A 25,810-nucleotide genomic window follows, 5' to 3' on the forward strand; every position below is an offset into this window, starting at 1 on the left:
AAAAAAAAAATCCTTCAAAGTGCAATCAATGCCAAACATTCCCTTGCATGTGGATAATGGGAATACTTCACATGATTATTTATGTGCGGCCTTAACATAAAAGTCGCGTTTAAAACATCTTTTTTGTTGATATTTTTATCAAAATAATGTTTGCAAACTCTAAAAAAGTGATTATGTTTATTTAATACATTATTTGTAGATTTTAAAATAAGAGATTATGAATTTTTTCTTTACATATTTGATGAAAAAAATCTATAATAACTTATTTTTATAGTTTATAAACACTATCGAAGTCTGCTGAATTAACTAACATCCCACCATTTCCATATAACAAATTATTATTATGCGGTCAAGGGGTGTTCGAGTTGGTGGAGTATATATGTGAATTCTCGACAAATGGTTAAAAGTTCGATTTTTTTCCTACCAACACTTTCTCAGGAGAGTCTGTCACAAATGGCTTGCTCAGTGTGATTTACCTGAGGGATAATTGCATATACTACCCCCATGAAATCATAAGATTGCTAAAAAACTCTATGACTATAAACCCCTTGTGTTTTCAAATTTTGTGCACAAATACTCCTGAAAATATGTACGGACAAGGGGTTATTTGCTCAAATTTTGAAAACACGGGGAGATATGTGGTCAAAAATAAAAAAAAACGTAGGGAGCTGGTAGATCATTATTTTTTCATAAGAAATTTTTAGCAATCTCGATATTTCACAAAGATAATGTATGCAATTATCCCATTTACCTGATTAAATCACTAATATCTATTCTACCTATTCTATTATATAAAAGATAGCATACTATATTAAGTATCTTAGAGGACACTAAAATACATTAAGATAATGCTAAAGGTACAACAAATATCGTGTACAACGATATTTACAATAATTATATCATGAGATTTGCTATTTTATCGCGATATTTTGTATTCAATTTATCGTGAGATTTTGATATATTTAATTTTTACATTGTTTTGTAAGATTTGTTGTATAAAATTTGTTGTACATATAGCATTGCTCAATACATTATTACATAATTATTCTTTCTTATACATTATCCCACTAAATCTACCACTCATTCCATGTTTTGACTTTCAAAAAAAAAAATACATATAAAAAAAAATTTATTTTACACACGCAAAGTGTATGCGTCTTTCACTAGTTACTAATAAAAATTAAACCCGGTAAAGAGTTAACTTTTCGTATATTAACGAAATGGTTTTTAATTTTTTATCATTTGAATAACATCATTTACTCACCTCATATTCAATATTTTTCTTTTTCTCTTATTATTTTAATTTTAAAAAATAATTATTTTTTATTTTGAAATAAAAAATACTTGATCTTTTTTATTTTCGAGTCACACGTTTTGATTGTGCCAGGACCGTTGACCTGCAAGTGGCCAGTAAGGAAAACAATTATGATGATAAAATTCTTTAAAAAAAATGATGATAAATAAATAAATAAATAAATAAATAATAATAATAATAATAATAATAATAATAATAATAATAATAATAATAATAATAATAATAATAATAATAATAATAATAATAATAATAATAATAATATCATTTTTTTAAGCGTTTGTGCTCCACATCTACACCTAATTGCTTGCTGCCTCCGTCAATCTTCCATTACCATTTCATGATCCGAATTTCGTTGAAGATTCACTCGTGGTACCTCAAAGACACACAACTTCTTTAGTTTCATGTGCGATTTGTTTACTGTTCTATCAATTTCTGGTGAAATTCCATCTGGGTTTTTCGTCCATTTTATTTTATGTTTCCGCGTGATCATATTGTGCTGTTCGTATTTGCCTTGGTCAGATCGAAACTTAAGTCACTCTTATTGTTCTAACATTCTGTAGAAACCAGAAAGAGATCACAATTTTACAAGACATCATCGAATTGGACTCTTTATTTTATTTTTTAAAAACATGAGTGGTTAGTGGAGTGATTTGTTATATGGCGATTGGTGTTCGTCTAAATGCCTGTATTAGCGTTTTTCTTCATGCTATATATATATGATCATACTAGATGAGGATTGAGGAGGAGAGTTTGACATAGATGACTGAAGGCCGAGAGATGTTTCTGTGTTTAATGCCAAATAAAAATAAAGTATGTCGCATCTTCAAAAAAACAAATAAAAATAAAGTATGTCGCAGAGCCTAAAGTCATCTTTATTGGCTACGGGGGTATTACAACCAATGTGATCCAATCATGTCCTTTATGATTAAAAAATAAAATAAAATAAAATAAATGATTTGGCTTTTTTTTTTTTTTTTTTGATCTAGTGATTCATGGAATTTCTCTGCACGAAAAAAGGAGTGTCATGCTATTTACGTAAAAGGAATTACATACTTGATTTTTTTTTTCCTGCAGCTGCTGAATTGTAATTAACAATGGCAAGTTCGGATCTTGATTCTGAGAAATTTGTGAAGGAGTTTTATATCCCTAACTATATACTTGTGTCTGACTTGGAGGCTGAGTGTTTACCTGATGTACCCGAGTGCCCTGTTTTGGTATTTATCAATTCCAAAAGTGGTGGTCAGCTTGGTGGAGATCTTCTCGCTACTTACCAAACCATACTCAACAAAAACCAGGTGAAATTAGCTTTACTTGTTAGCGTTTACTTTTTTCATGAGTAAAATTTTTGGTAGGGGAGGAATCAACATTTTAGAAGTAACTAGAATCTTTGATACTGGTGGCATGGAGCAATGAAGAAAGAATATTGCTTATAATCAGAATAGTCAAATAATTGGTAATATTGATGTGGCTTTGTGGAACAACCAAGGGGTGCAGCTGCAACTTACTGCCATTAATGTCCTGTGTTTTGTAGGATTATTCTGGTAGTTTACCATGATATAAACAAATTTTATGGTCCTCTTTTGTTCAATTTTCAGGTGTTTGATTTAGGAGAAGAATCTCCCAACAATGTGCTGAATAGGATTTTTCTCAACCTGGAAAAGCTAAAGCTTAATGGCGATGAATTTGCTCCTATACTTGAGAAGAAGTTAAAAATAATAGTGAGTTTCATTACAAAAGATCGTGTGAAAGTTGATCTTTACTTTTTATGGTTATTTCGGTATCTCCTTGATTTCTATTTTTGCACAGCATGTGATAGTCTGTAACTTGTAGGCTGCTGGGGGAGATGGTACAGCTGGCTGGCTTCTTGGAGTGGTTTCTGATCTGAAATTGACTCAGCCACCACCTATTGCTACTGTGCCTTTGGGAACTGGAAATAATCTTCCATTTGCATTTGGATGGGTATGAAAAACTCTTCACCTTTTTGAAGCAATACCAGCTGATACCCTTCTGGAAATGCTCATCATTTTGAACTTGTTTGAGGATGATTTCTGAGGACTTGAGTTTGCCCACTGCAACTGAAATGTTGGTTGTTGGAAAATATTCAAATTTATGGCCATCGACTTTAATAAGATTTTCTTATCTGGCCTACAATCTTCAAAACTTGAACCACTGATCGTAACTTCCTCATGAATTGGTTTACATCCTGGGGATATAGTTTTTTACATAAGAACCCTAGTTTGTTAACAAATTCAGTCAATCTGGCACTGGCTAATTCCAAACTGTTGGAGTGTGTATGCTGAACTTATATCATCAGGACGAGCTCAGTTAATGTGGCAGTTACTTCTCTGGGATGAAATGCATGTTGTTATTTCAATGTCTTTGTAAATAATCTGTTCAAAACTTTGTCTAAGCCTTTTGTTTACAGGGTAAAAAAAATCCTGGAACAGATCGTAATTCTGTGCTCTCATTCTTGGATCAAGTGCGGAAAGCAAAAAAAATGAAGATCGACAGGTAATTTTCATTGACCTTTATCAAATTAAGAAAGTTTTTTCTAAATAATATGATCGTTTTAAGCTGTTCCAATTTGAAAATAATGGCAGAGATGAGCGTTAGGGATTGGAAATTTGGGACAAGATAAAGCTGAGAGTTGCAGCTTGGTTACACATCTTAACAGATTTCCAATCGTTTTCAATCTTAGATTTGTATAGGGATTGGAGATTGATTTTGAGTTAGCATAATACTAGAGAGACTTGAGAGTTTTTGTGGACCACTGGTCCACCTATATTTGTAACTCCTTTATTATTTTAATAATATTTGTGTTTCTTATAATAAAAAAAAATGAGCGTTAGGGACTAATTGCAGTATTAGCTAGGTTCTGCTCACCGACAATTATATCTCGGCCATCCATATTGTGGATTGATCTTCCTTTCATTTAGGAATGGGTTGACCTTTATTTTTAGTAATCTAGTATTCCACTTTCCTACTACAGAGAATTAGTATGGTAGACAGCTGTAAGGTTTCATCACATTATGTTCTCTTTAGCTCATAAGGGGATCCATTCTCATCGTAAGCTTAACCAACATTTACTTTATGTTTTTTATCGTTAAGCGGATCCTCAAATGGTCACCTTCTAACAACTAGGTATTACCCACACCACTCATGCATGATCATGGATGAATCTTTAATGCACTCTTATCCTACAAGTGATGTACCGAAAGTGACAGAAGAATTAACTTTTAGAGATACTTCTTAACACTGAGCTTTCAGTTTGCGATTATGGTAGCAAATAACTATATTAGAATCTATACAAAAACGCTTTGCTTACATTCTGTTCATAATTAAAGTTTGTCTTCAATCATTGTTTTCCACGGCCTCAGAGTTTAATAATGATTCGTGGTGTTAAAACTTAAAAATCAATACTGGTTTAAAGTACATTTACAGATTTTTTATATATCTCCCTGAGTCGGTTGGCTTGTCATTGTCTTCCAGTTGGCATATTCTTATGCGGATGAGAGCACCAAAAGAAGGCTCGTGTGATCCAATTGCCCCCATGGAGTTGCCACATTCGTTGCACGCATTTCATAAGGTTTCTTCAACAGATGATCTCAATGTGGTAAGATTTTATTGGCAACTCTTTTCTTGATCATTGCATCTCTCCGTAGTGCTGTAATTTTCTATGAACCTTAGGGGGCATCTGATGTTGAGTATCTCTGCCATGCCAGTATAAAAGTTTAGAGTTGTGGACGATAAATAAACTTAGTCTCCTATGCGCTCCTAAGTACTCCATGACATGAATGTCTTTGGACTTTGACTTATATTTGGAACAACCGGATTCTATTATCCAACTGTATTAAATTTATGACAACCTCAAGAACATAGAAAGTTTAAAGCGGTTTGTTACAACTAAGCCTGTCAGGTTTTCTTATCGTCTATATATTAATCTGGAGAGCATTTTCTCCTCAATCAAAAACGAAGTTGTTGAGTAAGATTACAGTAACATGGAAGGAAATCAGTCTAAATTGTTTTTATATGTTAATGTATTAAGTATAAACCATCGATTTAACTTATGCAACAAACAATTTAGTGTCTTAATTTCTTCTTTAACTAGAATCTGATAAATAATACTTTAAACGTTGAAAAAAAGACTGCTTCTCCTGTCTCACTGTTACATCTGTGAATGTTTCAGGAAGGTTGTGATACATTCCGCGGTGGATTTTGGAATTACTTCAGCATGGGTGAGAGAATGGTTCTCGATTGTTGAGCAAAGCAACACCTTGTTAATAAATTCTGCTTGTTATTTCTGCTCTGTGCGTTGATACTTTTCTGCTGTTAAATACTAGTAATTGCCGCTATACTTGAGCCTTCAGATATTACATCTTTCGAGATGCTATCTTTGTGCATTCTATACCAGCATAGAATGGTGAAATGTGTGGCATATAAAAGATTGTGCTGGCATTAGTTATTCTGCTTCTGCTGCCCTCTTATTCATGCTTTGTCTTGACCTAATGAATAGTGCAGCAACTAGTGATGATTTTATGGGTAACCTTGTTCAATTGAGTTGACATGTAGCTGAAACATTAGCTTGTTTTCTTCTATGTACTGCTAGAAATTCAAGCCTTTCCTTCTATTTAGGATGATGCAGTGTGATTTTTGTTGTTTAGTATGGATGTTTTATTGATTAAATTGAACTATTTTGAAGAATTACAATAAAATATTTACATTTTTACATAATTAACTTATCAGAGATCAAGAGTAAATTTTATATATCGCAGTAGTCACAAATGTGCGAGCAGTGGGATGCTGCAAACATTTTCTACAATTGCATGAATTTTTGGTTCACAATTCTATTTTTCTGTAATTAGGAATGGACGCACAAGTGTCTTATGCATTCCACACAGAGAGAAAGCTGCATCCAGAAAAATTCAAAAACCAGCTTCATAATCAGGTATTATACAAATATAATGTAAACACATTGTAATTTCCATCTCTACAAACAATCACACCATCGTAATTCTTTGATTGAAGACAGTTGGAAAGTGGAATGGTTTTATGCTGGCTCTATAAAAATATGGAGATAAATCGAACATTTTATTGAAATGAAACTTCACTGTTGACTAAATTTATTTCTCAGGATGCAAAAGCAAACCGTATGAGGCGGAAGTCTCACGTATGAATTGACTTCAGAAATATCACTACATATACAGTGACAAATGAGTATGAAAATCTCAGATAATATAACAATCTGTTTTGAGTACATAAAATATTCTTTGAATTCTCATTTCTCACCTTTAATAAAAAGTTTGCAAGTCTGGCATGCCATTGATAGATCTTCAGTGAATGGAACAATGTTGAGGGTTTTTCATAAAAGACAATGTAGAGTGGATTTCCATTCATTTCTGTTCTATCGCTTGAGTATGTGCTGAATCTTGAAACCTGTATTAATTGATCAAAGATTAAAATAACTTTTTCTTGTAGGTATTGCTTTTAGAGATAATGCTCTCATTGTTGTTACTATTCAGTGGCTGGAAATTACGTGGTTCTTGGGCATGTTGTACATTTGCTGTAAAAAATATGCTTCTATTGTTCTGCCAATAAACTGCGCAGCTTTCACACACTCAAAGTTGGGTGTATGATATGCTAGCCTTCAGTGCTGCTTTTGCATAAATTTTGTTGATAGCTTTTCGTTTATAATTGTTATGAGAGTCGGGAAGAAGATATGCATTCAACTGGTATTAATTTTTGTTAGAAAGAGTGATGCTCTTCTACTGCGTCTCAGAGTACATATGCAAAGATTGGATGCTCACAGGGATGGTTTATGGCTCCTATTGTTCACCCTTCTTCTAGGTGAGATTGTAAGCAGTGCCCAATATAATTTTTGCTTAATTTTAAATTCAAAAGAGATCTGATGGCTATTTTTCAGTAATTGAGTCACTTTGTTGGAGTTCCATATAACTCGTCTACATCACTAAAGAAACTCAACTTATGACAGATCTCTCAGTCATCAAATTGTCTGTTCCAGTACGTGACCGCTAAGTTAATTGGCATTCTTGCATAATATATATGTCAACTTAATTTTATTCGATTGCTACACCATAAAGCTTCAGGTTAATTGTCTTCCAGCACTTAGATGCTGATGTTTAAGGTGTTTCAAGACATCATCGTATTATTTTTTTAACTTTTTATTTATACCCTGAGCCACATGATCAACAGTTCTCTTAATCTGCACCTTATTATTCTCTTTTCTAACCAGTTTCTTTGTGTTCGGGTGTGGATTATGGATTTCATGTGTAATAATACTAATTTCTGATTACACTATCTCTAACTTTTCATATTCACCTTATTTGTTCCTTTTGACTACTCTTTTTATTTTCACACGAGTATGAGAAATTCAGTGGCACATATGACTAGCATATGAATCAGATTTCTGATTTTTGATGGTTCTGAGAGCCTGAGATAGCAATGAAAATTTATGCTACAGAATCAAAATGGTTATCATCCTGATGAAAATTTTAGTAATGTATCCATCAAAAAGAACACTGCATGCCTTCTTTCGCATAGGAACACCTGGAGGTTGTTTCTTGTCTGAAAACTTGAAGGTTACATTTGGATAGAAATATTGGATTTAAGAAAGTATTTGAGGGGTGAGATTTGAAAATCCTGTGTGTTGGGATGAATTTGAAATCCATCACAATTACCTAAAAACAACTATTTGGGTTTTGAAATTCATTGCCAAGTGGATTTGTAGAAACAACCCCGATGGATTTGAAATCCCTAGCTTCAAATCCATCAATCCAAATACAACCTAAAGTTCACAAACATTGAGATTTACAGTTGTTTTTTTTTGTTATTTGTTCAGAATGTCTCATAATAAAGTAGTCGTGTCTCTCGTTTTCTCTACAGAGTTTCAGTTTGGTGGGAACTAATGATAATTGTGACACAGGAATATAGCCCAACTTTGCAAGCTGAAGGTCATGAAAAGGCATGGTGATTGGCAAGAACTCCCCATTCCCCATAGGTATGATAATTATTTCATATGCCTAACTCTGTCTTTCCTGATGGATCTCATACTCTTGAATCAGTTGCGTGTTGAAAGTTGAAATACTGTGCTGTATATTAGTTGAAGAAAACTGTTATGGACTAGAGCTTCATGGGCTTTCTTATGAGTTTTGATAGATTGGATTTAGGCCCAAGAGTCTCAAGCCCATAGAAGAATCTAGATGCGTGAATGAAGAGGAATAAAACGTGGGAGTTGTAACTGGTTAAGATCATTCGGTTATTATTTTGGATTTGTAACTAGCTTTGGCTAGGGGTTTAATAGCAATTCTGCTAGGGTTTACAGAGCTTGCTCTGGGATTTAGTAATAACCGAATGATCCTAACCAGTTACAACTCCCACGTTTTATTCATGTTCATTCACGCATCTAGATTCTTCTATGGGCTTGAGACTCTTGGGCCCCAATCCAATCTATCAAAACTCATAAGAAAGCCCATGAAGCTCTAGTCCATAACAATACAACCCTCTCAAAAATCAGCCTTGGCCTCAAGGCTGAGATCAGCAACATCTTCTCTGTAAACCCTAGCAGAATTGCTAGTAAACCCCTAGCCAAAGCTAGTTACAAATCCAGAATAATAACCGAATGATCCTAACCAGTTACAACTCAAACGTTTTATTCCTCTTCATTCACGCATCTAGATTCTTCTATGGGCTTGAGACTCTTGGGCCTCAATCCAATCTATCAAAACTCATAAGAAAGCCCATGAAGCTCTAGTCCATAACAATACAACCCTCTCGAAAATCAGCCTTGGCCTCAAGGCTGAGATCAGCAACCTCTTCTTTGAATTCAGTAACCTTCTTCCGAATTCAGCAATCTTCCACCCAACATCGAAGACAACTATCGCAAAACCAAGTTCAAAAAACTCATTACCAAAATAGAAGAAATTAAGAGGATACTCTTCAACCCACTCGTTAGTTATCCCGGATTTACTGACTCTGTTGTAACATCCCTTTACTACAGCTACTTCCTGGGCAGCAACACCATGGTCTCGTTCCCAACAATCCATAACACCAGAAACAAGATTTTCTCTTTCATGCAGAGTAATTGACCACGTATGCACATAAGCCACTCGATAAAACAGCCACCAAATCATCCTATATCTTCTGGACAAACCCTCCACAAGAGTTTTCTGAGCACGGAAGCTTGTAGGTGGGCTAAAGGCCCATTCTTCCTCCTTAATCTCTTTCTGTCTTTGATCAACGAGGTTCTTTTCAAATTCTTGAAGCCCTGAACGCTTGTCTTCCTTTTCTTCAATTCCCTTTTGCAAAACGGTTAGGCTTTCCCGATTCCTTGTCCCTAGGCTTCGGTTATTGACCACAGTGGCCCAGCCGCTACGACGCTTCCATCCTCTGGTGAAACGTGGACTCCCTAGAGTGTTTCTTCCTTCCCCATTAGTGCGGCGTCTAGCGGATGGACTTGTCTTGCTCAAATTTAAAGCCAACCAGGATTGGGCCCAACCCATATTGCAGCTATTAGGCCAGTAGTAAACAAGCCCATTATTATCAAGCCCAATCTCAATATGGACAGAACACAACAACTCTTCTTTTAAGGTTACTTGACCGTCAAAAGATTCAAAACACAATTTCTCAACGTTGATGATTTTTATCGGGCTTTGATTCCTCGCCCAACTCAAAGTTTCTTTGGGCCCATCAATCACTTGACCCATGCCTTGTTCTTGAGTCCACTCTTGCGCCGACAACGTCTCAGTCTTCACGATATGCAGCCCTACTCTCGTGCGTCCCTTCATCAACTTCGCGTATCCATCATTCATGGCTTTGCGGCCACTGTACCTTTGAATCAATTCAACTTGACGTTGTTCCCATCTCATCCACCGGATCTTCCTGTCCACCCTCCCGCTCCAATTAAAAGTCCTCTCCCTGCAAATTTTGGTGTGCTGCTCCTCTACTTTCAATCCAGTTATCTCTGTGTATTCTCCTAGCGAATTTTTCTGTGCTTCAACATTTGGCGGCTTGCCTTTTGAGAGCTCCCCTGGGGCATCGCTCCACTCTTCAGGTTGCTTAATCACAACAATTGCGTCAGAATGCACTTCTTCGTAAGTCCCTCTTCCTTCCGAGTCTTGTTCTTGACAGAGCAACTCATGATTCACCTTCTCCTCTGGCTTGACTACACCTTGTTGGTTCGTTTCATCCCCCGAATTTTTATTCACCGATTTCTCCAACAGATCCTTGATATTATCTCGTTGGTCTGTTGCAATCCTGAATTTTCCCTGATCCTTGATCCACTGTACCATCAACACCCTCAGATCACTAAGGTCTCCGATAGCTTGATCAATCCTATCTAGCTTACCCTGCACCTGCAACATACTCTTCTGCAATCCCCTCACCGAATGCTCCATAGCTTCAAACTTCGCATCTGCTCCTGTGCTGGCCATCGTGAATCGACGCTCCTCGAAATCCGGCAGGTCGGACCAATGTTATGAACCCAAATTATATGAAGAAATTCAATATAAAATATATAAATCCCAGAGCAAGCTCTGTAAACCCTAGCAAAATTGCTAGTAAACCCCTAGCCAAAGCTAGTTACAAATCCAGAATAATAACCGAATGATCCTAACCAGTTACAACTCCCACGTTTTATTCCTCTTCATTCACGCATCTAGATTCTTCTATGGGCTTGAGACTCTTGGGCCTCAATCCAATCTATCAAAACTCATAAGAATGCCCATGACGCTCTAGTCCATAACAATACAACCCTCTCGAAAATCAGCCTTGGCCTCAAGGCTGAGATCAGCAACCTCTTCTCTGAATTCAGTAACCTTCTTCCGAATTCAGCAATCTTCCACCCAACATCGAAGACAACTATCGCAAAACCAAGTTCAAAAAACTCATTACCAAAATAGAAGAAATTAAGAGGATACTCTTCAACCCACTCGTTAGTTATCCTGGATTTACTGACTTTGTTGTAACATTCCTTTACTACAGCTACTTCCTGGGCAGCAACACCATGGTCTCGTTCCCAACAATCCATAACACCAGAAACAAGATTTTCTCTTTCATGCAGAGTAATTGACCACGTATGCACATAAGCCACTCGATAAAACAGCCACCAAATCATCCTATATCTTCTGGACAAACCCTCCACAAGAGTTTTCTGAGCACGGAAGCTTGTAGGTGGGCTAAAGGCCCATTCTTCCTCCTTAATCTCTTTCTGTCTTTGATCAACGAGGTTCTTTTCAAATTCTTGAAGCCCTGAACGCTTGTCTTCCTTTTCTTCAATTCCCTTTTGCAAAACGGTTAGGCTTTCCCGATTCCTTGTCCCTAGGCTTTGGTTATTGACCACAGTGGCCCAGCCGCTACAACGCTTCCATCCTCTGGTGAAACGAGGACTCCCTAGAGTGTTTCTTCCTTCCCCATTAGTGCGGCGTCTAGCGGATGGACTTGTCTTGCTCAAATTTAAAGCCAACCAGGATTGGGCCCAACCCATATTGCAGCTATTAGGCCAGTAGTAAACAAGCCCATTATTATCAAGCCCAATCTCAATATGGACAGAACACAACAACTCTTCTTTTAAGGTTACTTGACCGTCAAAAGATTCAAAACACAATTTCTCAACGTTGATGATTTTAATCTGGCTTTGATTCCTCGCCCAACTCAAAGTTTCTTTGGGCCCATCAATCACTTGACCCATGCCTTGTTCTAGAGTCCACTCTTCCGCTGACAACGTCTCAGTCTTCACGATATGCAGCCCTACTCTCGTGCGTCCCTTCATCAACTTCGCGTATCCATCATTCATGGCTTTGCGGCCACTGTACCTTTGAATCAATTCAACTTGACGTTGTTCCCATCTCATCCACCGGATCTTCCTGTCCACCCTCCCGCTCTAATTAAAAGTCCTCTCCCTGCAAATTTTGGTGTGCTGCTCCTCTACTTTCAATCCAGTTATCTCTGTGTATTCTCCTAGCGAATTTTTCTGTGCTTCAACATTTGGCGGCTTGCCTTTTGAGAGCTCCCCTGGGGCATCGCTCTACTCTTCAGGTTGCTTAATCACAACAATTGCGTCAGAATGCACTTCTTCGTAAGTCCCTCTTCCTTCCGAGTCTTGTTCTTGACAGAGCAACTCATGATTCACCTTCTCCTCTGGCTTGACTACACCTTGTTGGTTCGTTTCATCCCCCGAATTTTTATTCACCGATTTCTCCAACAGATCCTTGATATTATCTCGTTGGTCTGTTGCAATCCTGAATTTTCCCTGATCCTTGATCCACTGTACCATCAACACCCTCAGATCACTAAGGTCTCCGATAGCTTGATCAATCCTATCTAGCTTACCCTGCACCTGCAACATACTCTTCTGCAATCCCCTCACCGAATGCTCCATAGCTTCAAACTTCGCATCTGCTCCTGTGCTGGCCATCGTGAATCGACGCTCCTCGAAATCCGGCAGGTCGGACCAATGTTATGAACCCAAATTATATGAAGAAATTCAATATAAAATATATAAATCCCAGAGCAAGCTCTGTAAACCCTAGCAAAATTGCTAGTAAACCCCTAGCCAAAGCTAGTTACAAATCCAGAATAATAACCGAATGATCCTAACCAGTTACAACTCCCACGTTTTATTCCTCTTCATTCACGCATCTAGATTCTTCTATGGGCTTGAGACTCTTGGGCCTCAATCCAATCTATCAAAACTCATAAGAATGCCCATGACGCTCTAGTCCATAACAATACAACCCTCTCGAAAATCAGCCTTGGCCTCAAGGCTGAGATCAGCAACCTCTTCTCTGAATTCAGTAACCTTCTTCCGAATTCAGCAATCTTCCACCCAACATCGAAGACAACTATCGCAAAACCAAGTTCAAAAAACTCATTACCAAAATAGAAGAAATTAAGAGGATACTCTTCAACCCACTCGTTAGTTATCCTGGATTTACTGACTTTGTTGTAACATTCCTTTACTACAGCTACTTCCTGGGCAGCAACACCATGGTCTCGTTCCCAACAATCCATAACACCAGAAACAAGATTTTCTCTTTCATGCAGAGTAATTGACCACGTATGCACATAAGCCACTCGATAAAACAGCCACCAAATCATCCTATATCTTCTGGACAAACCCTCCACAAGAGTTTTCTGAGCACGGAAGCTTGTAGGTGGGCTAAAGGCCCATTCTTCCTCCTTAATCTCTTTCTGTCTTTGATCAACAAGGTTCTTTTCAAATTCTTGAAGCCCTGAACGCTTGTCTTCCTTTTCTTCAATTCCCTTTTGCAAAACGGTTAGGCTTTCCCGATTCCTTGTCCCTAGGCTTTGGTTATTGACCACAGTGGCCCAGCCGCTACAACGCTTCCATCCTCTGGTGAAACGAGGACTCCCTAGAGTGTTTCTTCCTTCCCCATTAGTGCGGCGTCTAGCGGATGGACTTGTCTTGCTCAAATTTAAAGCCAACCAGGATTGGGCCCAACCCATATTGCAGCTATTAGGCCAGTAGTAAACAAGCCCATTATTATCAAGCCCAATCTCAATATGGACAGAACACAACAACTCTTCTTTTTAGGTTACTTGACCGTCAAAAGATTCAAAACACAATTTCTCAACGTTGATGATTTTAATCTGGCTTTGATTCCTCGCCCAACTCAAAGTTTCTTTGGGCCCATCAATCACTTGACCCATGCCTTGTTCTAGAGTCCACTCTTCCGCTGACAACGTCTCAGTCTTCACGATATGCAGCCCTACTCTCGTGCGTCCCTTCATCAACTTCGCGTATCCATCATTCATGGCTTTGCGGCCACTGTACCTTTGAATCAATTCAACTTGACGTTGTTCCCATCTCATCCACCGGATCTTCCTGTCCACCCTCCCGCTCTAATTAAAAGTCCTCTCCCTGCAAATTTTGGTGTGCTGCTCCTCTACTTTCAATCCAGTTATCTCTGTGTATTCTCCTAGCGAATTTTTCTGTGCTTCAACATTTGGCGGCTTGCCTTTTGAGAGCTCCCCTGGGGCATCGTTCCACTCTTCAGGTTGCTTAATCACAACAATTGCGTCAGAATGCACTTCTTCGTAAGTCCCTCTTCCTTCCGAGTCTTGTTCTTGACAGAGCAACTCATGATTCACCTTCACCTCTGGCTTGACTACACCTTGTTGGTTCGTTTCATCCCCTGAATTTCTATTCACCGATTTCTCCACTCATTGGTCTGTTGCAATCCTGAATTTTCCCTGATCCTTGATCCACTGTACCATCAACACCCTCAGATCACTAAGGTCTCCGATAGCTTGATCAATCCTATCTAGCTTACCCTGCACCTGCAACATACTCTTCTGCAATCCCCTCACCGAATGCTCCATAGCTTCAAACTTCGCATCTGCTCCTGTGCTGGCCATCGTGAATCAACGCTCCTCGAAATCCAGCAGGTCGGACCAATGTTATGAACCCAAATTATATGAAGAAATTCAATATAAAATATATAAATCCCAGAGCAAACTCTGTAAACCCTAGCAGAATTGCTAGTAAACCCCTAGCCAAAGCTAGTTACAAATCCAGAATAATATCCGAATGATCCTAACCAGTTACAACTCAAACGTTTTATTCCTCTTCATTCACGCATCTAGATTCTTCTATGGGCTTGAGACTCTTGGGCCTCAATCCAATCTATCAAAACTCATAAGAATGCCCATGAAGCTCTAGTCCATAACAATACAACCCTCTCGAAAATCAGCCTTGGCCTCAAGGCTGAGATCAGCGACCTCCTCTTCTCTGAATTCAATAACCTTCTTCCGAATTCAGCAATCTTCCACCCAACATCGAAGACAACTATCGCAAAACCAAGTTCAAAAAACTCATTACCAAAATAGAAAAAATTAAGAGGATACTCTTCAATCCACTAGTTAGTTATCCCGGATTTACTGACTCTGTTGTAACATCCCTTTACTACAGCTACTTCCTGGGCAGCAACACCATGGTCTCGTTCCCAACAATCCATAACACCAGAAACAAGATTTTCTCTTTCATGCAGAGTAATTGACCACGTATGCACATAAGCCACTCGATAAAACAGCCACCAAATCATCCTATATCTTCTGGACAAACCCTCCACAAGAGTTGTCTTAGCACGGAAGCTTGTAGGTGGGCTAAAGGCCCATTCTTCCTCCTTAATCTCTTTCTGTCTTTGATCAACGAGGTTCTTTTCAAATTCTTGAAGCCCTGAACGCTTGTCTTCCTTTTCTTCAATTCCCTTTTGCAAAACGGTTAGGCTCTCCCGATTCCTTGTCCCTAGGCTTCGGTTATTGACCCCAGTGGCCCAGCCGCTACAACGCTTCCATCCTCTGGTGAAACGAGGACTCCCTAGAGTGTTTCTTCCTTCCCCATTAGTGCGGCGTCTAGCGGATGGACTTGTCTTGCTCAAATTTAAAGCCAACCAGGATTGGGCCCAACCCATATTGCAGCTATTAGGCCAGTAGTAAACAAGCCCATTATTATCAAGCCCAATCTCTATATGGACAGAACACAACAACTCTTCTTTTAAGGTTACTTGACCGTCAAAAGATTCAAAACACAATTTCTCAACGTTGATGATTTTAATCGGGCTTTGATTCCTCGCCCAACTCAAAGTTTTTTTGGGCCCATCAATCACTTGACCCATGCCTTGTTCTTGAGTCCACTCTTGCGCCGACAACGTCTCAGTCTTCACGATATGCAGCCCTACTCTCGTGCGTCCCTTCATCAACTTCGCGTATCCATCATTCATGGCTTTGCGGCCACTGTACCTTTGAATCAATTCAACTTGACGTTGTTCCCATCTCATCCACCGGATCTTCCTGTCCACCCTCCCGCTCCAATTAAAAGTCCTCTCCCTGCAAATTTTGGTGTGCTGCTCCTCTGCTTTCAATCCAATTATCTCTGTGTATTTTCCTAGCGAATTTTTCTGTGCTTCAATATTTGGCGGCTTGCCTTTTGAGAGCTCCCTTGGGGCATCGTTCCACTCTTCAGGTTGCTTAATCACAACAATTGCGTCAGAATGCACTTCTTCGTAAGTCCCTCTTCCTTCCGAGTCTTGTTCTTGACAGAGCAACTCATGATTCACCTTCTCCTCTGGTTTGACTACACCTTGTTGGTTCGTTTCATCCCCCGAATTTCTATTCACCGATTTCTCCAACAGACCCTTGATATTATCTCGTTGGTCTGTTGCAATCCTGAATTTTCCCTGATCCTTGATCCACTGCACCATCAACACCCTCAGATCACTAAGGTCTCCGATAGCTTGATCAATCCTATCTATCTTACCCTGCACCTGCAACATACTCTTCTGCAATCCCCTCACCGAATGCTCCATAGCTTCAAACTTCGCATGTGCTCCTGTGCTGGCCATCGTGAATCGACGCTCCTCGAAATCCGACAGGTCGGATTAATGTTATGTACCCAAATTATATGAAGAAATTCAATATAAAATATATAAATCCCAGAGCAAGCACTGTAAACCCTAGCAGAATTGCTAGTAAACCCCTAGCCAAAGCTAGTTACAAATCCAGAGTAATAACCGAATGATCCTAACCAGTTACAATTCCCACGTTTTATTCCTCTTCATTCACGCATCTAGATTCTTCTATGGGCTTGAGACTCTTGGGCCTCAATCCTATCTATCAAAACTCATAAGAAAGCCCATGAAGCTCTAGTCCATAACAAAAACATGATGAGAATCGGCACTTTCTAGATTCTTCTATGGGCTTGAGACTCTTGGGCCTCAATCCAATCTATCAAAACTCATAAGAAAGCCCATGAAGCTCTAGTCCATAACAAAAACATGATGAGAATCGGCACTTTCTAAGATTGGAGGATATTAACTATTATCCAGCTGTATGTGTTGATTTTAATATTTCCAATTAAACATGTAGTTTATGCATAAATTCAGGTACTGTCACATGTTTTCTTAAATTTTCACAGCTTAGACTAGGACAGATGTATGACACGTTTTTTAAACATTTGTTTTTTTTTGGGGTCAGATTCCCGGTTCTTGAAATAATGGAGCATACATTGTTTTGTGCTTCTGATACTTTAATCTTTTGTCTAACCATGCAGCATCAGGTCAATTGTATGCCTTAACTTGCCGAGTTTTTCTGGTGGACTAAACCCTTGGGGAACTCCAAATATTAACAAACGACGTGATGTCAGTAGTCTCCAGATGCATGTTTCCTTATCTTTGTTCCCAATGTTGCTCTTTGGAAAGATGAGAATTGTCAACTTCTGGAATTATGTATTTCTTAACCTTTTATTCTGTTTCATCTTGATATACAGAGAGAACTGACTGCACCTTATGTAGACGATGGCCTTATCGAGATTGTGGGCTTTAGAGATGCTTGGCATGGACTTGTTCTACTTGCTCCCAATGGACATGGGACACGTCTTGCGCAGGTTCGACTTGATTATTTATTAAGTACTTGATTATTTCTTTCTTACAGGCTATGTGATGAGAACCTCTATAATTCATTGATAAGGGTCTGCCTATGAATAATTGGAATTTGTCAATTTCGAATTTATCAAGATTATATTTTTTAGTATTTGGACTTATCATTACAAATTACAAAATATAGAAAAAGGGGTGAAATTTTAAACCTTGATGAAATTCTGTTTTTGATTATCATGTAATCGTTGGATTGGTTTGTCAAGTCAAGTCAAGTCAAGTCAGGATTTAAATTCTGGAATCTTAGTTTGTTGTATTTGATTGAATACATATGGTGGAACTTGTCGGAGTAATGGTTCTAGGTCTCATTAGTATATTCTAGAGCCTAACAGACAGCAGTACTAGGGAAAATTGGAATTTTAGTCCTGTAAGTTGGTCTGTTTTTGTTTTTGTTTTATGACTTTTCAAAGGTTGGTCTTAGTCGAGTAACTTGGATTTTTTTTGGGTTTTGATCATTTTCTAATCGGAAGTCACTAAATCAATCTAATATCACTTATTTGACGTCGATGTTCTCCTATTAGACTCGAGTGGTTAGAATTAAGCTTATATTACATATTAAAATATACCTAATCAAAATAAACCAAAACGACAAGTTTTTTTCCCTGATTTGTGGATATCGTGTTTCGTTTTTTCTTGATTTTTGCATAATGGATTTTAATTTGTGTAACATAAGTTTAATTCTTGCCAAATAAGTAATATTCGATTGATTCAGTGACTTTGGATTAAAAAAAGGACTAAAAACCCAAAAAAAATCCAAGCTACTGAACTAAGACCAAACGTTGAAAAGTTAATGGACTGAAACAAAAAACAGGCCAACTTGCAGGACTAAAATTGTAATTTTCCCGCAATACTACAAGTATACATTGCTCCATAGCTGTTAATTTTATGGATGATCAAATGACACGAATGCCCTTCATTTCAACCACCCCTGGTATCAACAAGTTGGTTGCATCAACTACTTTGATTGTTAAATGGTTATCCTAATAATGGAATCACGCTTGCAAGGAGTTATAAGTCACTTAGCATTTCAGTTGAATCAAGCCATTAATGTCTCACTTTTTCTTGTGTAGGCACACCGTATCCGTTTTGAATTCCATAAAGGTGCAGCTGACCACACATTCATGAGGATTGATGGGGAACCATGGAAGCAACCTCTTCCCGTTGATGATGACACAGTGGTGGTAGAAATTTCTCATCTAGGCCAAGTTAAGATGCTTGCGACTCACGATTGTAGATCCAAAAGTATTATGGACCCGTCATCTCCTATTCCCCAAGAAGCTGATGAAAGGGATAGTGACAATGAAGACGAATCTGTTGGAGATGAATGGAGAAAATTCGGGGCAGCAGATACGTTCAGGATTCCAGAAGACGTTGATATTTCTCATCTCAGTTAGCCTCTCTCTCCCTCCCTTCCTATCCAGGACAATGGTTTGGATGGTGCTTTTCTGTCTTTTTATGAATATCTGGTTTTGCATATTTCATTTTTTTGGTGGTGACACTGAAGCCAAATTATTTTTGAATAAGTGTGAAGGGTGATCCTTTGTTGACATATTGTAGGTGTTTATATTCAAGCCATTTGTTAATGAAGCTGTTGCATTTTTGTTACACCTTATCAGGTTAATCTCGGTTGTGTGTTTTGTCCAGTGTATTTACGTAAAAATAAGTTTGTAATTCTTGCAATATAAATGTATTTATAGTTGTGGGATTTGAGTCTGCTAAAGTGATCAAGGGAAACGAAATATATGGAATAAAGGGTACAGTGAACCGTATTTAAGAATATGTATCAGTATTACATAATGCTCATGCGTTGTGTGTGCTTAGATGTCGGTTCTTATTATGTTCTTGATGCCTTGTATATTCGTTCCCAGTGCTGCGTGTTTGGTGTCAATCCAATTACGCTGCTATCCCTCAACAAATTAAAACTCCAGTGCATTTTATCATTGACCTTGCAAAGGATAGATATGACATTACGAGGGATTTTGATGAGATGCTTGCTAGTTTTAAATGAATTATGTCTCTGTCACATACTTCATACAACAATGCCGACTCCTAACTGGAGAGATAACATTAATGTTCGAACAAGATTAATGTTAGACAGTCTCATACTTCAAGATTAACCCTTAGTTAATCTACTTACTGTCGATTAGATATTTTGAAAATTGATCTTGGTCGAACGTATTTTTTGAATTATAATATGATCTTTCTTATTATTATTTCGTACGATCTCGAGCATGAAAGCTAAACAAAGGCTAAATTTTGATAATGTTATGTTTCGAATTTAGGATAAACACATTTCACTTTCCTAAATATCACCACTTCTGGCCGATAATGGTATTGATCAAATTTCATTAGTGGGAATTTATTTTCCTAGAGTCCAAAAACTTTAAGAATTATCTCTATGAAATATCATATAATTCAAACTCTTTTACAAGCTTGTGTTTGTAAAAATCAGATATATGAACGGTTTTACGCCTGATTTAAAAAAAAAAAAAAAAAACCTCAAATGAAACGACGTCATTAGTCAATTTTATTAAACAAACTATTTTTAAGAACATCACCAACTCTTCTCTATTTCGGAAAATGATGAAAATCATTCCAATCATTCTCCATTTGCACTCTCTATTTTAGAGAGTGCTATGTAGCTATGGAGAATAATTTGAAGAATTGTACTGTTACAAAAATGTCATTATCCAAAAATTTAAAATTATAATTTTTTATTTTGATTTTTTGGTTCATTTCTTATATAGTGACCCGATTCAAATTACCTACTAATAAGAAATTTAGGCTTGTAATTAGGGGTGATATTTCGGTATAAAAAAAAAAAACCAATATTTTTTAAACTTTATAAATTTATTGTTTATAAATATTATATATTTTTAAATATTTTATATTGTTGCGGTATTTCGGTATTTCGGTATATCGGTATATACCGAAATTTTCAAATTTCATACCATTACCATACCGAAATCTTCAGTATACCAAAAATTCGGTATTTTTTCGGTACGATAACTTCGGTATACCGAGAATTCGGTATTCTTTCCCGCCCCTACATGTAATTAACTTAAACAGTTAAACATCGTCAGTGATAACTGCATAAACTTAAATAATTACCAACCCGACAAAATACAATCGAAAATAAATGAAAAACCAAAATAATTAATTATACAACCCAATCGAAACGAATACAATACCACTCAAATGTATTACACTAAACTACTAGCAACCTCTGCATACATGCCAGGGTCACAAACTACGCACAGCTCCAACTCATGAGCAACCTGGAACTGCTCCGTCGAATGGGGTGTCCATGGTAACAACACAAACATGGGCGACACATGCTCAGTACATAAATCAAGCATACATATCGACATAATTCATGCAAATGACTTGGTAACTGGTCAACTATCAAGTTCTGATCAGTCTAGACGCCAATGAGTGTGTAGTACCAATTGGGGTCAACTCCGCTGGGTAAACTCTCACACTCGTCGAGATCACCGTAAGGTCAGTCCCCGTTATCACGACGTCTCTTGGTGTCCGACCATATAACAAGGGTATAAGGCTGAGTAACCCTACTAGAAAAGACTATCTTGAAGGAGACACGACTCAATATAATATGTACATGCAACATAATATAATAAAATAATAAAACATGTATCATGTCATATAAAATGCAATATATAATCATACATATTCGCTGACAATCTCAGTAAGTACTTATGTACCTCTACTACTGATCTGCGTCAATACTTCCTATAGTTCATCACTACAAACCAAGACAATATCATATCACTAACATTGATCTAAAAACCTTAACTAAATTAATAGATACTCCCTAATACTACTAAGGATCTCGGATTATACCTGCGTCTGTCGTGAAACCATTGACGTCGAAGGTCCCAGCCCGAGCACATCCGCGCTATAAGCCCCGTAACACCTCGTTATCACTCTCGTCCTTGAGTATAATGCTAAAACACTAAGAATATACACTGATACACACTCCAAACACTTCAAACATGCACCAACTATGAGTAATCCTCGACATATTTATTGACGTAGTTCGGAAGTTTCGGACTCTGCATGTCTGCCACGTCTCAGACTACTATTGATGGGAAGTTCTGATCCTCTTCGGAAGCTTCGATCCTCACTTCGGACGTTCCGATCACCACGTGTTCGTACATACTTGACACCTAAAAAATGCGCATGTCCGAATTGAGCTCGGACGTTCCGAACTCACCCTCTTCATCCGAACTCAACTCCCATTCGAACAGTTCAAATCTTCGAACTACTCTTGGATTGAGTTCGGACATTCCGAACTACTCGGGTCCTTGGGGTCTTTCAGGCCATTTCTGGCATCCTGGGGTCACTTGGTTTTATCATATTAAAACTCCTTAATTATATTTTATCATTTTAAATATGTTTAGCTAATTTAATAACGTAAAAAGGGGATTAGAGTTAATACATCATATATATTTTTGTTCTTGTCAATTCATTTATTTAATTTTAGTGGCTTTTTTGGTCCTTTTATTTCAAGTTTCTCCTTTTTTTTTCTCACTTAATTATTGTCATACTATTTGGTAAAAAAACGCAAAGGGAAATAATGAACTAGGTCATGAATTTTAGTTGGAGAAGATTTTTAAAATAGAAAATAGAAATTTATATTGTATTGGATAGAGATTGAGCTGGAGAATCGGAGATATGCTTATTCGACCCGACACATTAATCTTATTTTATTTTTTTTATAAAAAATATTAATTTTTATTATAAACATAAATCGAGTATAAATATAACTTGGTTAGACCGACGATAGAAGTTAAACCGCTCTATTTTGAAAAAGAGATCTAAAATTTAAAGAGCATCGCCACGGGAAGTTATATTTTAAATTGAACATGTAATTTTTCTTTCATCTTCCCCCTTTTCAAAACCCTCCTGCCCACGCCTTTCTCTCCATCTATCTCATTCCAACATTTGATTTGAAGAGACTGACAATTGAGATGATGAAGTTACAGCTTCAGGCGGAGGCCTAGGGTTCGAAAACTTGGGTGAGCAATGCGCGAGTTTCATCTCTGTATTTTGTACTAAATTTTTATATGAAGCTGATGGTAATTGATTATTACATGATTTTACTTTGAAATCTTAAAAAATTTTGCTATAAACTTTTAGAATTTCGTTGTTACATGGTCAAACCCTATGCTAGTGGTTACCATGAGATTTCGATTGCCTCTTGAGCTTATCATGATATTAGATATCGTTTTATGAATCGATTTATCAGACTGAAGGGAGTAGATTGTTGATTTGGATTGTGTTATTTAAAATTTGAAGATTTGGTGGCTAGACGACTAGGTTGGAAAAAAAATTGCATTATATATGTTTTGGAAAAACTTTGATTCTGAGCGCATGAATATATATAATAAATGATTAATCTATTTTTGTTCGTTTTTACTTTAATAGAGTGAATAATTTCCATGGCGAAGCGAAGAGTACGGAAAAATACTAAACAGTCTGCGAGCACTGGGAACAATGATGTTCAAGATGGTATAACATTAGAGAAGAAAGAGACAGCATACCAAGATTATGAAGGTATTGGATTTCACCTGTACCCTTCTTGATCCTGTCATCTGATCCGAAATTTCAGTGATTTCTCACAAAGCGCTGTTCTAGCTTTGGGAAGCTGAAGATCTTATTTTTTACACAATTTCCTTTGAGTTTTGGTGTTGGCTCGCAATGCCAACGCCTCACGATTCTTTTCTGGAGTTTGTTTTTACCTTCTTTATTTATACTCTATACTTGCTATGTGGTGATCCTGAATATTAATTGTGTTTCATGCCCATATGATGTAATTTTAACAAGTTTTTTCTTATGTTATTTATCCTGATATGTTGGTGCTTAATTTTTGCACGACAATGGGCAAATTTGTATAATATTCTCTTATTGCTATTAGTTCCGTTTGCACACATGGATCTGAAATAATATATTCAAAAATGTAATTTAGATGTGAAGTTTGATATTTAAGACACTGGAGTTTAGTAGTAGAACTATGGTCCATATATTATTCCATTAGTAACTATATGATTCATTTCTCCACTGACCAACATCAGAAATTAAGATTCTGCTATCTTTTTTATATTTGTTTTACTGGCTCTTGTGGTGCACTTACATGGATGAAACTTAATTTTATTTTCCAGTTGAACGTCAAAGTGCTGCAATCAGGGCTCTTAGGGATGTAGAAATTGATCAACTGCAGACTATGTTACGGTTACTTCGTTCCTATTTCACCCAGGAACAGTTGCAAATCCCTGTACTGCAGTTTTTTAAGGAAAACCTTCCAAATCTGACCATTGCAGGGACTGGGAAGGATGATCAATATGATGTGCAATGGAAAGATGCGGACGGGAACTTAACTCTCAACCAGGCAGATGAGAGAATGATACACACTTCACTTTTGCATGGGCTGTCAGTTGCTTATCCTGATCTCTCCACTCAAATTCCATCTTTGGGTGGCTTTGAATTTTCAAATAAATCTGGTATTTAGAACTTTCTGATGCATAGATGGTTCCATTTCTTTCTATTTTTCTGACGCGCTTTATTGATTATATTGCAGTGAAAACAGTCCCTTTTGGTGCTGATACTTTGCAGATTAGGAGCCTTGTATGTCTGCATTCAACTGATACTAATTCGATACTCTTCATTGTGTCCCATGTCTACTTGTCTTAGTTTGCATCAAAAAATGCCACAGTCTCATTAATTTAAACAATTAAAACCATCCTTTTTTTTTTTTGAATAATCTTCCTAATTTCCTCTGGTGGAAATAGCTCAAGGCTTCTTGGTTCCTTTGGCTTTCCTAGTTTCGTCTTTCAGTTCTGATTCTCCGAAAAAAATAATTTTCAGGTCTTGGAAGGTCCTGATTCTCAAGTATATGAGCTGAAGAATGGCCTGCAAACTCCTGATGTATGTGTCTTTACATAGCTTCTAATGATAGCATGCAAGTGTGTTTTTTTTGCTGGTTTAAAATTGCAATAATTTAAAGATTGAAGTCAAGTTCAAGTTGCTGAAGTATAGACCACTGGAAAAGAAGAGCTTTCAACTGTTGATGTGATCGTTTAGAGCTAAATATGACCGTGATTAGCTTCTTACAATGTTAATCTTATCCATTTGGCGGCTTTATGATATGTTCAAAAGTGTCTTGAGTATTTGCATGTTGAATTACAATTGCAGGTTCACAACAACAGGTTGTCCGTTGGAATGACACCCAAAACTCTCAGGCTTCCAAAAGATGGGGAGATGCTTTTATCTGTACATGGATCGCCCCTTGGTGTGTACAAGGAAGACAACATGGAAACAATACAAGGTATGCTTTGCAGATATTTTAACTATTTCAAACTATACGACCGTCTAGAAATTTAAGCACGGCATATCTAGATAACTTCTGTATTTATTTCATATTGCAGAGACTGAAGATGGTTGAATATTTACTAGAAGCAGAATGATGTTAGCAGATATAGGTGTTTTAGCATTTCTCCAAGTACATTTGAGTGTAGTTACTGTATCTAGACATTTTACTGTTTTGTCAACAAAGCTATGTAGCTGGCGAGTTTTATGGCAGCCTATAGAATTATGGCAACAATATACATATCTTCAATGCTAAAATATGTACCCTCTTTTAGCCCTGTCCATATAGAAAAAGCGATTTTGCATGTATGCTTCTGACTAAATTGATGCTTTGATGAAAAGATTGGTGACTCTGGAGGGTGTTTTCATGAATCCCATATCATTTAATATAGTCCACTTTTATCTGAGAAAATCCATTTTTCTGTTCCTCTTCCACATCATGCAACTTAGAAACTGTATCTAGAACATAAGCTAACAGTTTCTTCATCTGGACACAAATCAAATTGGATTCCCTGAGGTTGTCCCGTCGACATCTTCTTCCAAATATAGTACTGTTTTTCAGGAGATCATGTTCAAAAGAAATATGTCTAGGCTTGCATAAATCTCGACGAACTTATGTCGTCTTTCCAACCATAAATTCCAA

At 37.3% G+C, this 25,810-nt stretch overlaps 2 protein-coding genes across 4 annotated transcripts; both read left to right on the forward strand.

The window, feature by feature from the left end:
• Positions 1-1,598: 1,598 nt before the first annotated feature.
• LOC140882235 (diacylglycerol kinase 5-like) lies at positions 1,599-19,388 on the forward strand. Of its 3 annotated transcripts, none has more exons than XM_073288101.1 (13): positions 1,599-1,684; positions 2,390-2,610; positions 2,911-3,033; positions 3,146-3,274; positions 3,741-3,826; positions 4,805-4,928; positions 5,502-5,550; positions 6,178-6,260; positions 7,092-7,159; positions 8,256-8,330; positions 17,400-17,487; positions 17,616-17,732; positions 18,852-19,388. In XM_073288101.1, exons 2-13 carry the CDS (start codon positions 2,410-2,412, stop codon positions 19,173-19,175), a joined length of 1,467 nt encoding a protein of 488 aa, XP_073144202.1. In that variant the 5' UTR covers positions 1,599-1,684; positions 2,390-2,409; the 3' UTR covers positions 19,176-19,388. The 3 variants fall into 3 exon arrangements, with proteins under 3 accessions (XP_073144202.1, XP_073144201.1, XP_073144203.1); XM_073288100.1 differs by having other exon boundaries at positions 1,605-1,718; XM_073288102.1 differs by having other exon boundaries at positions 1,651-1,750.
• A 3,230-nt stretch (positions 19,389-22,618) lies between these two features.
• Positions 22,619-25,476, forward strand: LOC140884347 (uncharacterized). The gene is made up of 7 exons (XM_073291080.1): positions 22,619-22,820; positions 23,230-23,358; positions 23,964-24,302; positions 24,380-24,426; positions 24,667-24,726; positions 24,994-25,126; positions 25,227-25,476. Exons 2-7 carry the CDS (start codon positions 23,244-23,246, stop codon positions 25,241-25,243), a joined length of 711 nt encoding a protein of 236 aa, XP_073147181.1. The 5' UTR covers positions 22,619-22,820; positions 23,230-23,243; the 3' UTR covers positions 25,244-25,476.
• Positions 25,477-25,810: the final 334 nt, after the last annotated feature.

This window comes from Henckelia pumila, chromosome 2 (assembly GCF_033568475.1).
Source record: "Henckelia pumila isolate YLH828 chromosome 2, ASM3356847v2, whole genome shotgun sequence".
Taxonomy (NCBI): domain Eukaryota; kingdom Viridiplantae; phylum Streptophyta; class Magnoliopsida; order Lamiales; family Gesneriaceae; genus Henckelia; species Henckelia pumila.

What these genes read in the sequence shown, in the direction of transcription:
- LOC140882235 (XM_073288101.1), top strand. Translation starts at nt 2,410, where the DNA reads ATGGCAAGTTCGGATCTTGATTCTGAGAAATTTGTGAAGGAGTTTTAT. An exon ending in AAAAAAATGAAGATCGACAG is followed by an intron (nt 3,827 to 4,804) that starts GTAATTTTCATT and finishes ATTGTCTTCCAG; the next exon opens with TTGGCATATTCTTATGCGGA. An exon ending in ATTGTTCACCCTTCTTCTAG is followed by an intron (nt 7,160 to 8,255) that starts GTGAGATTGTAA and finishes ATTGTGACACAG; the next exon opens with GAATATAGCCCAACTTTGCA.
- LOC140884347 (XM_073291080.1), top strand. Translation starts at nt 23,244, where the DNA reads ATGGCGAAGCGAAGAGTACGGAAAAATACTAAACAGTCTGCGAGCACT. An exon ending in TGAATTTTCAAATAAATCTG is followed by an intron (nt 24,303 to 24,379) that starts GTATTTAGAACT and finishes ATTATATTGCAG; the next exon opens with TGAAAACAGTCCCTTTTGGT. An exon ending in ATGGCCTGCAAACTCCTGAT is followed by an intron (nt 24,727 to 24,993) that starts GTATGTGTCTTT and finishes TTACAATTGCAG; the next exon opens with GTTCACAACAACAGGTTGTC.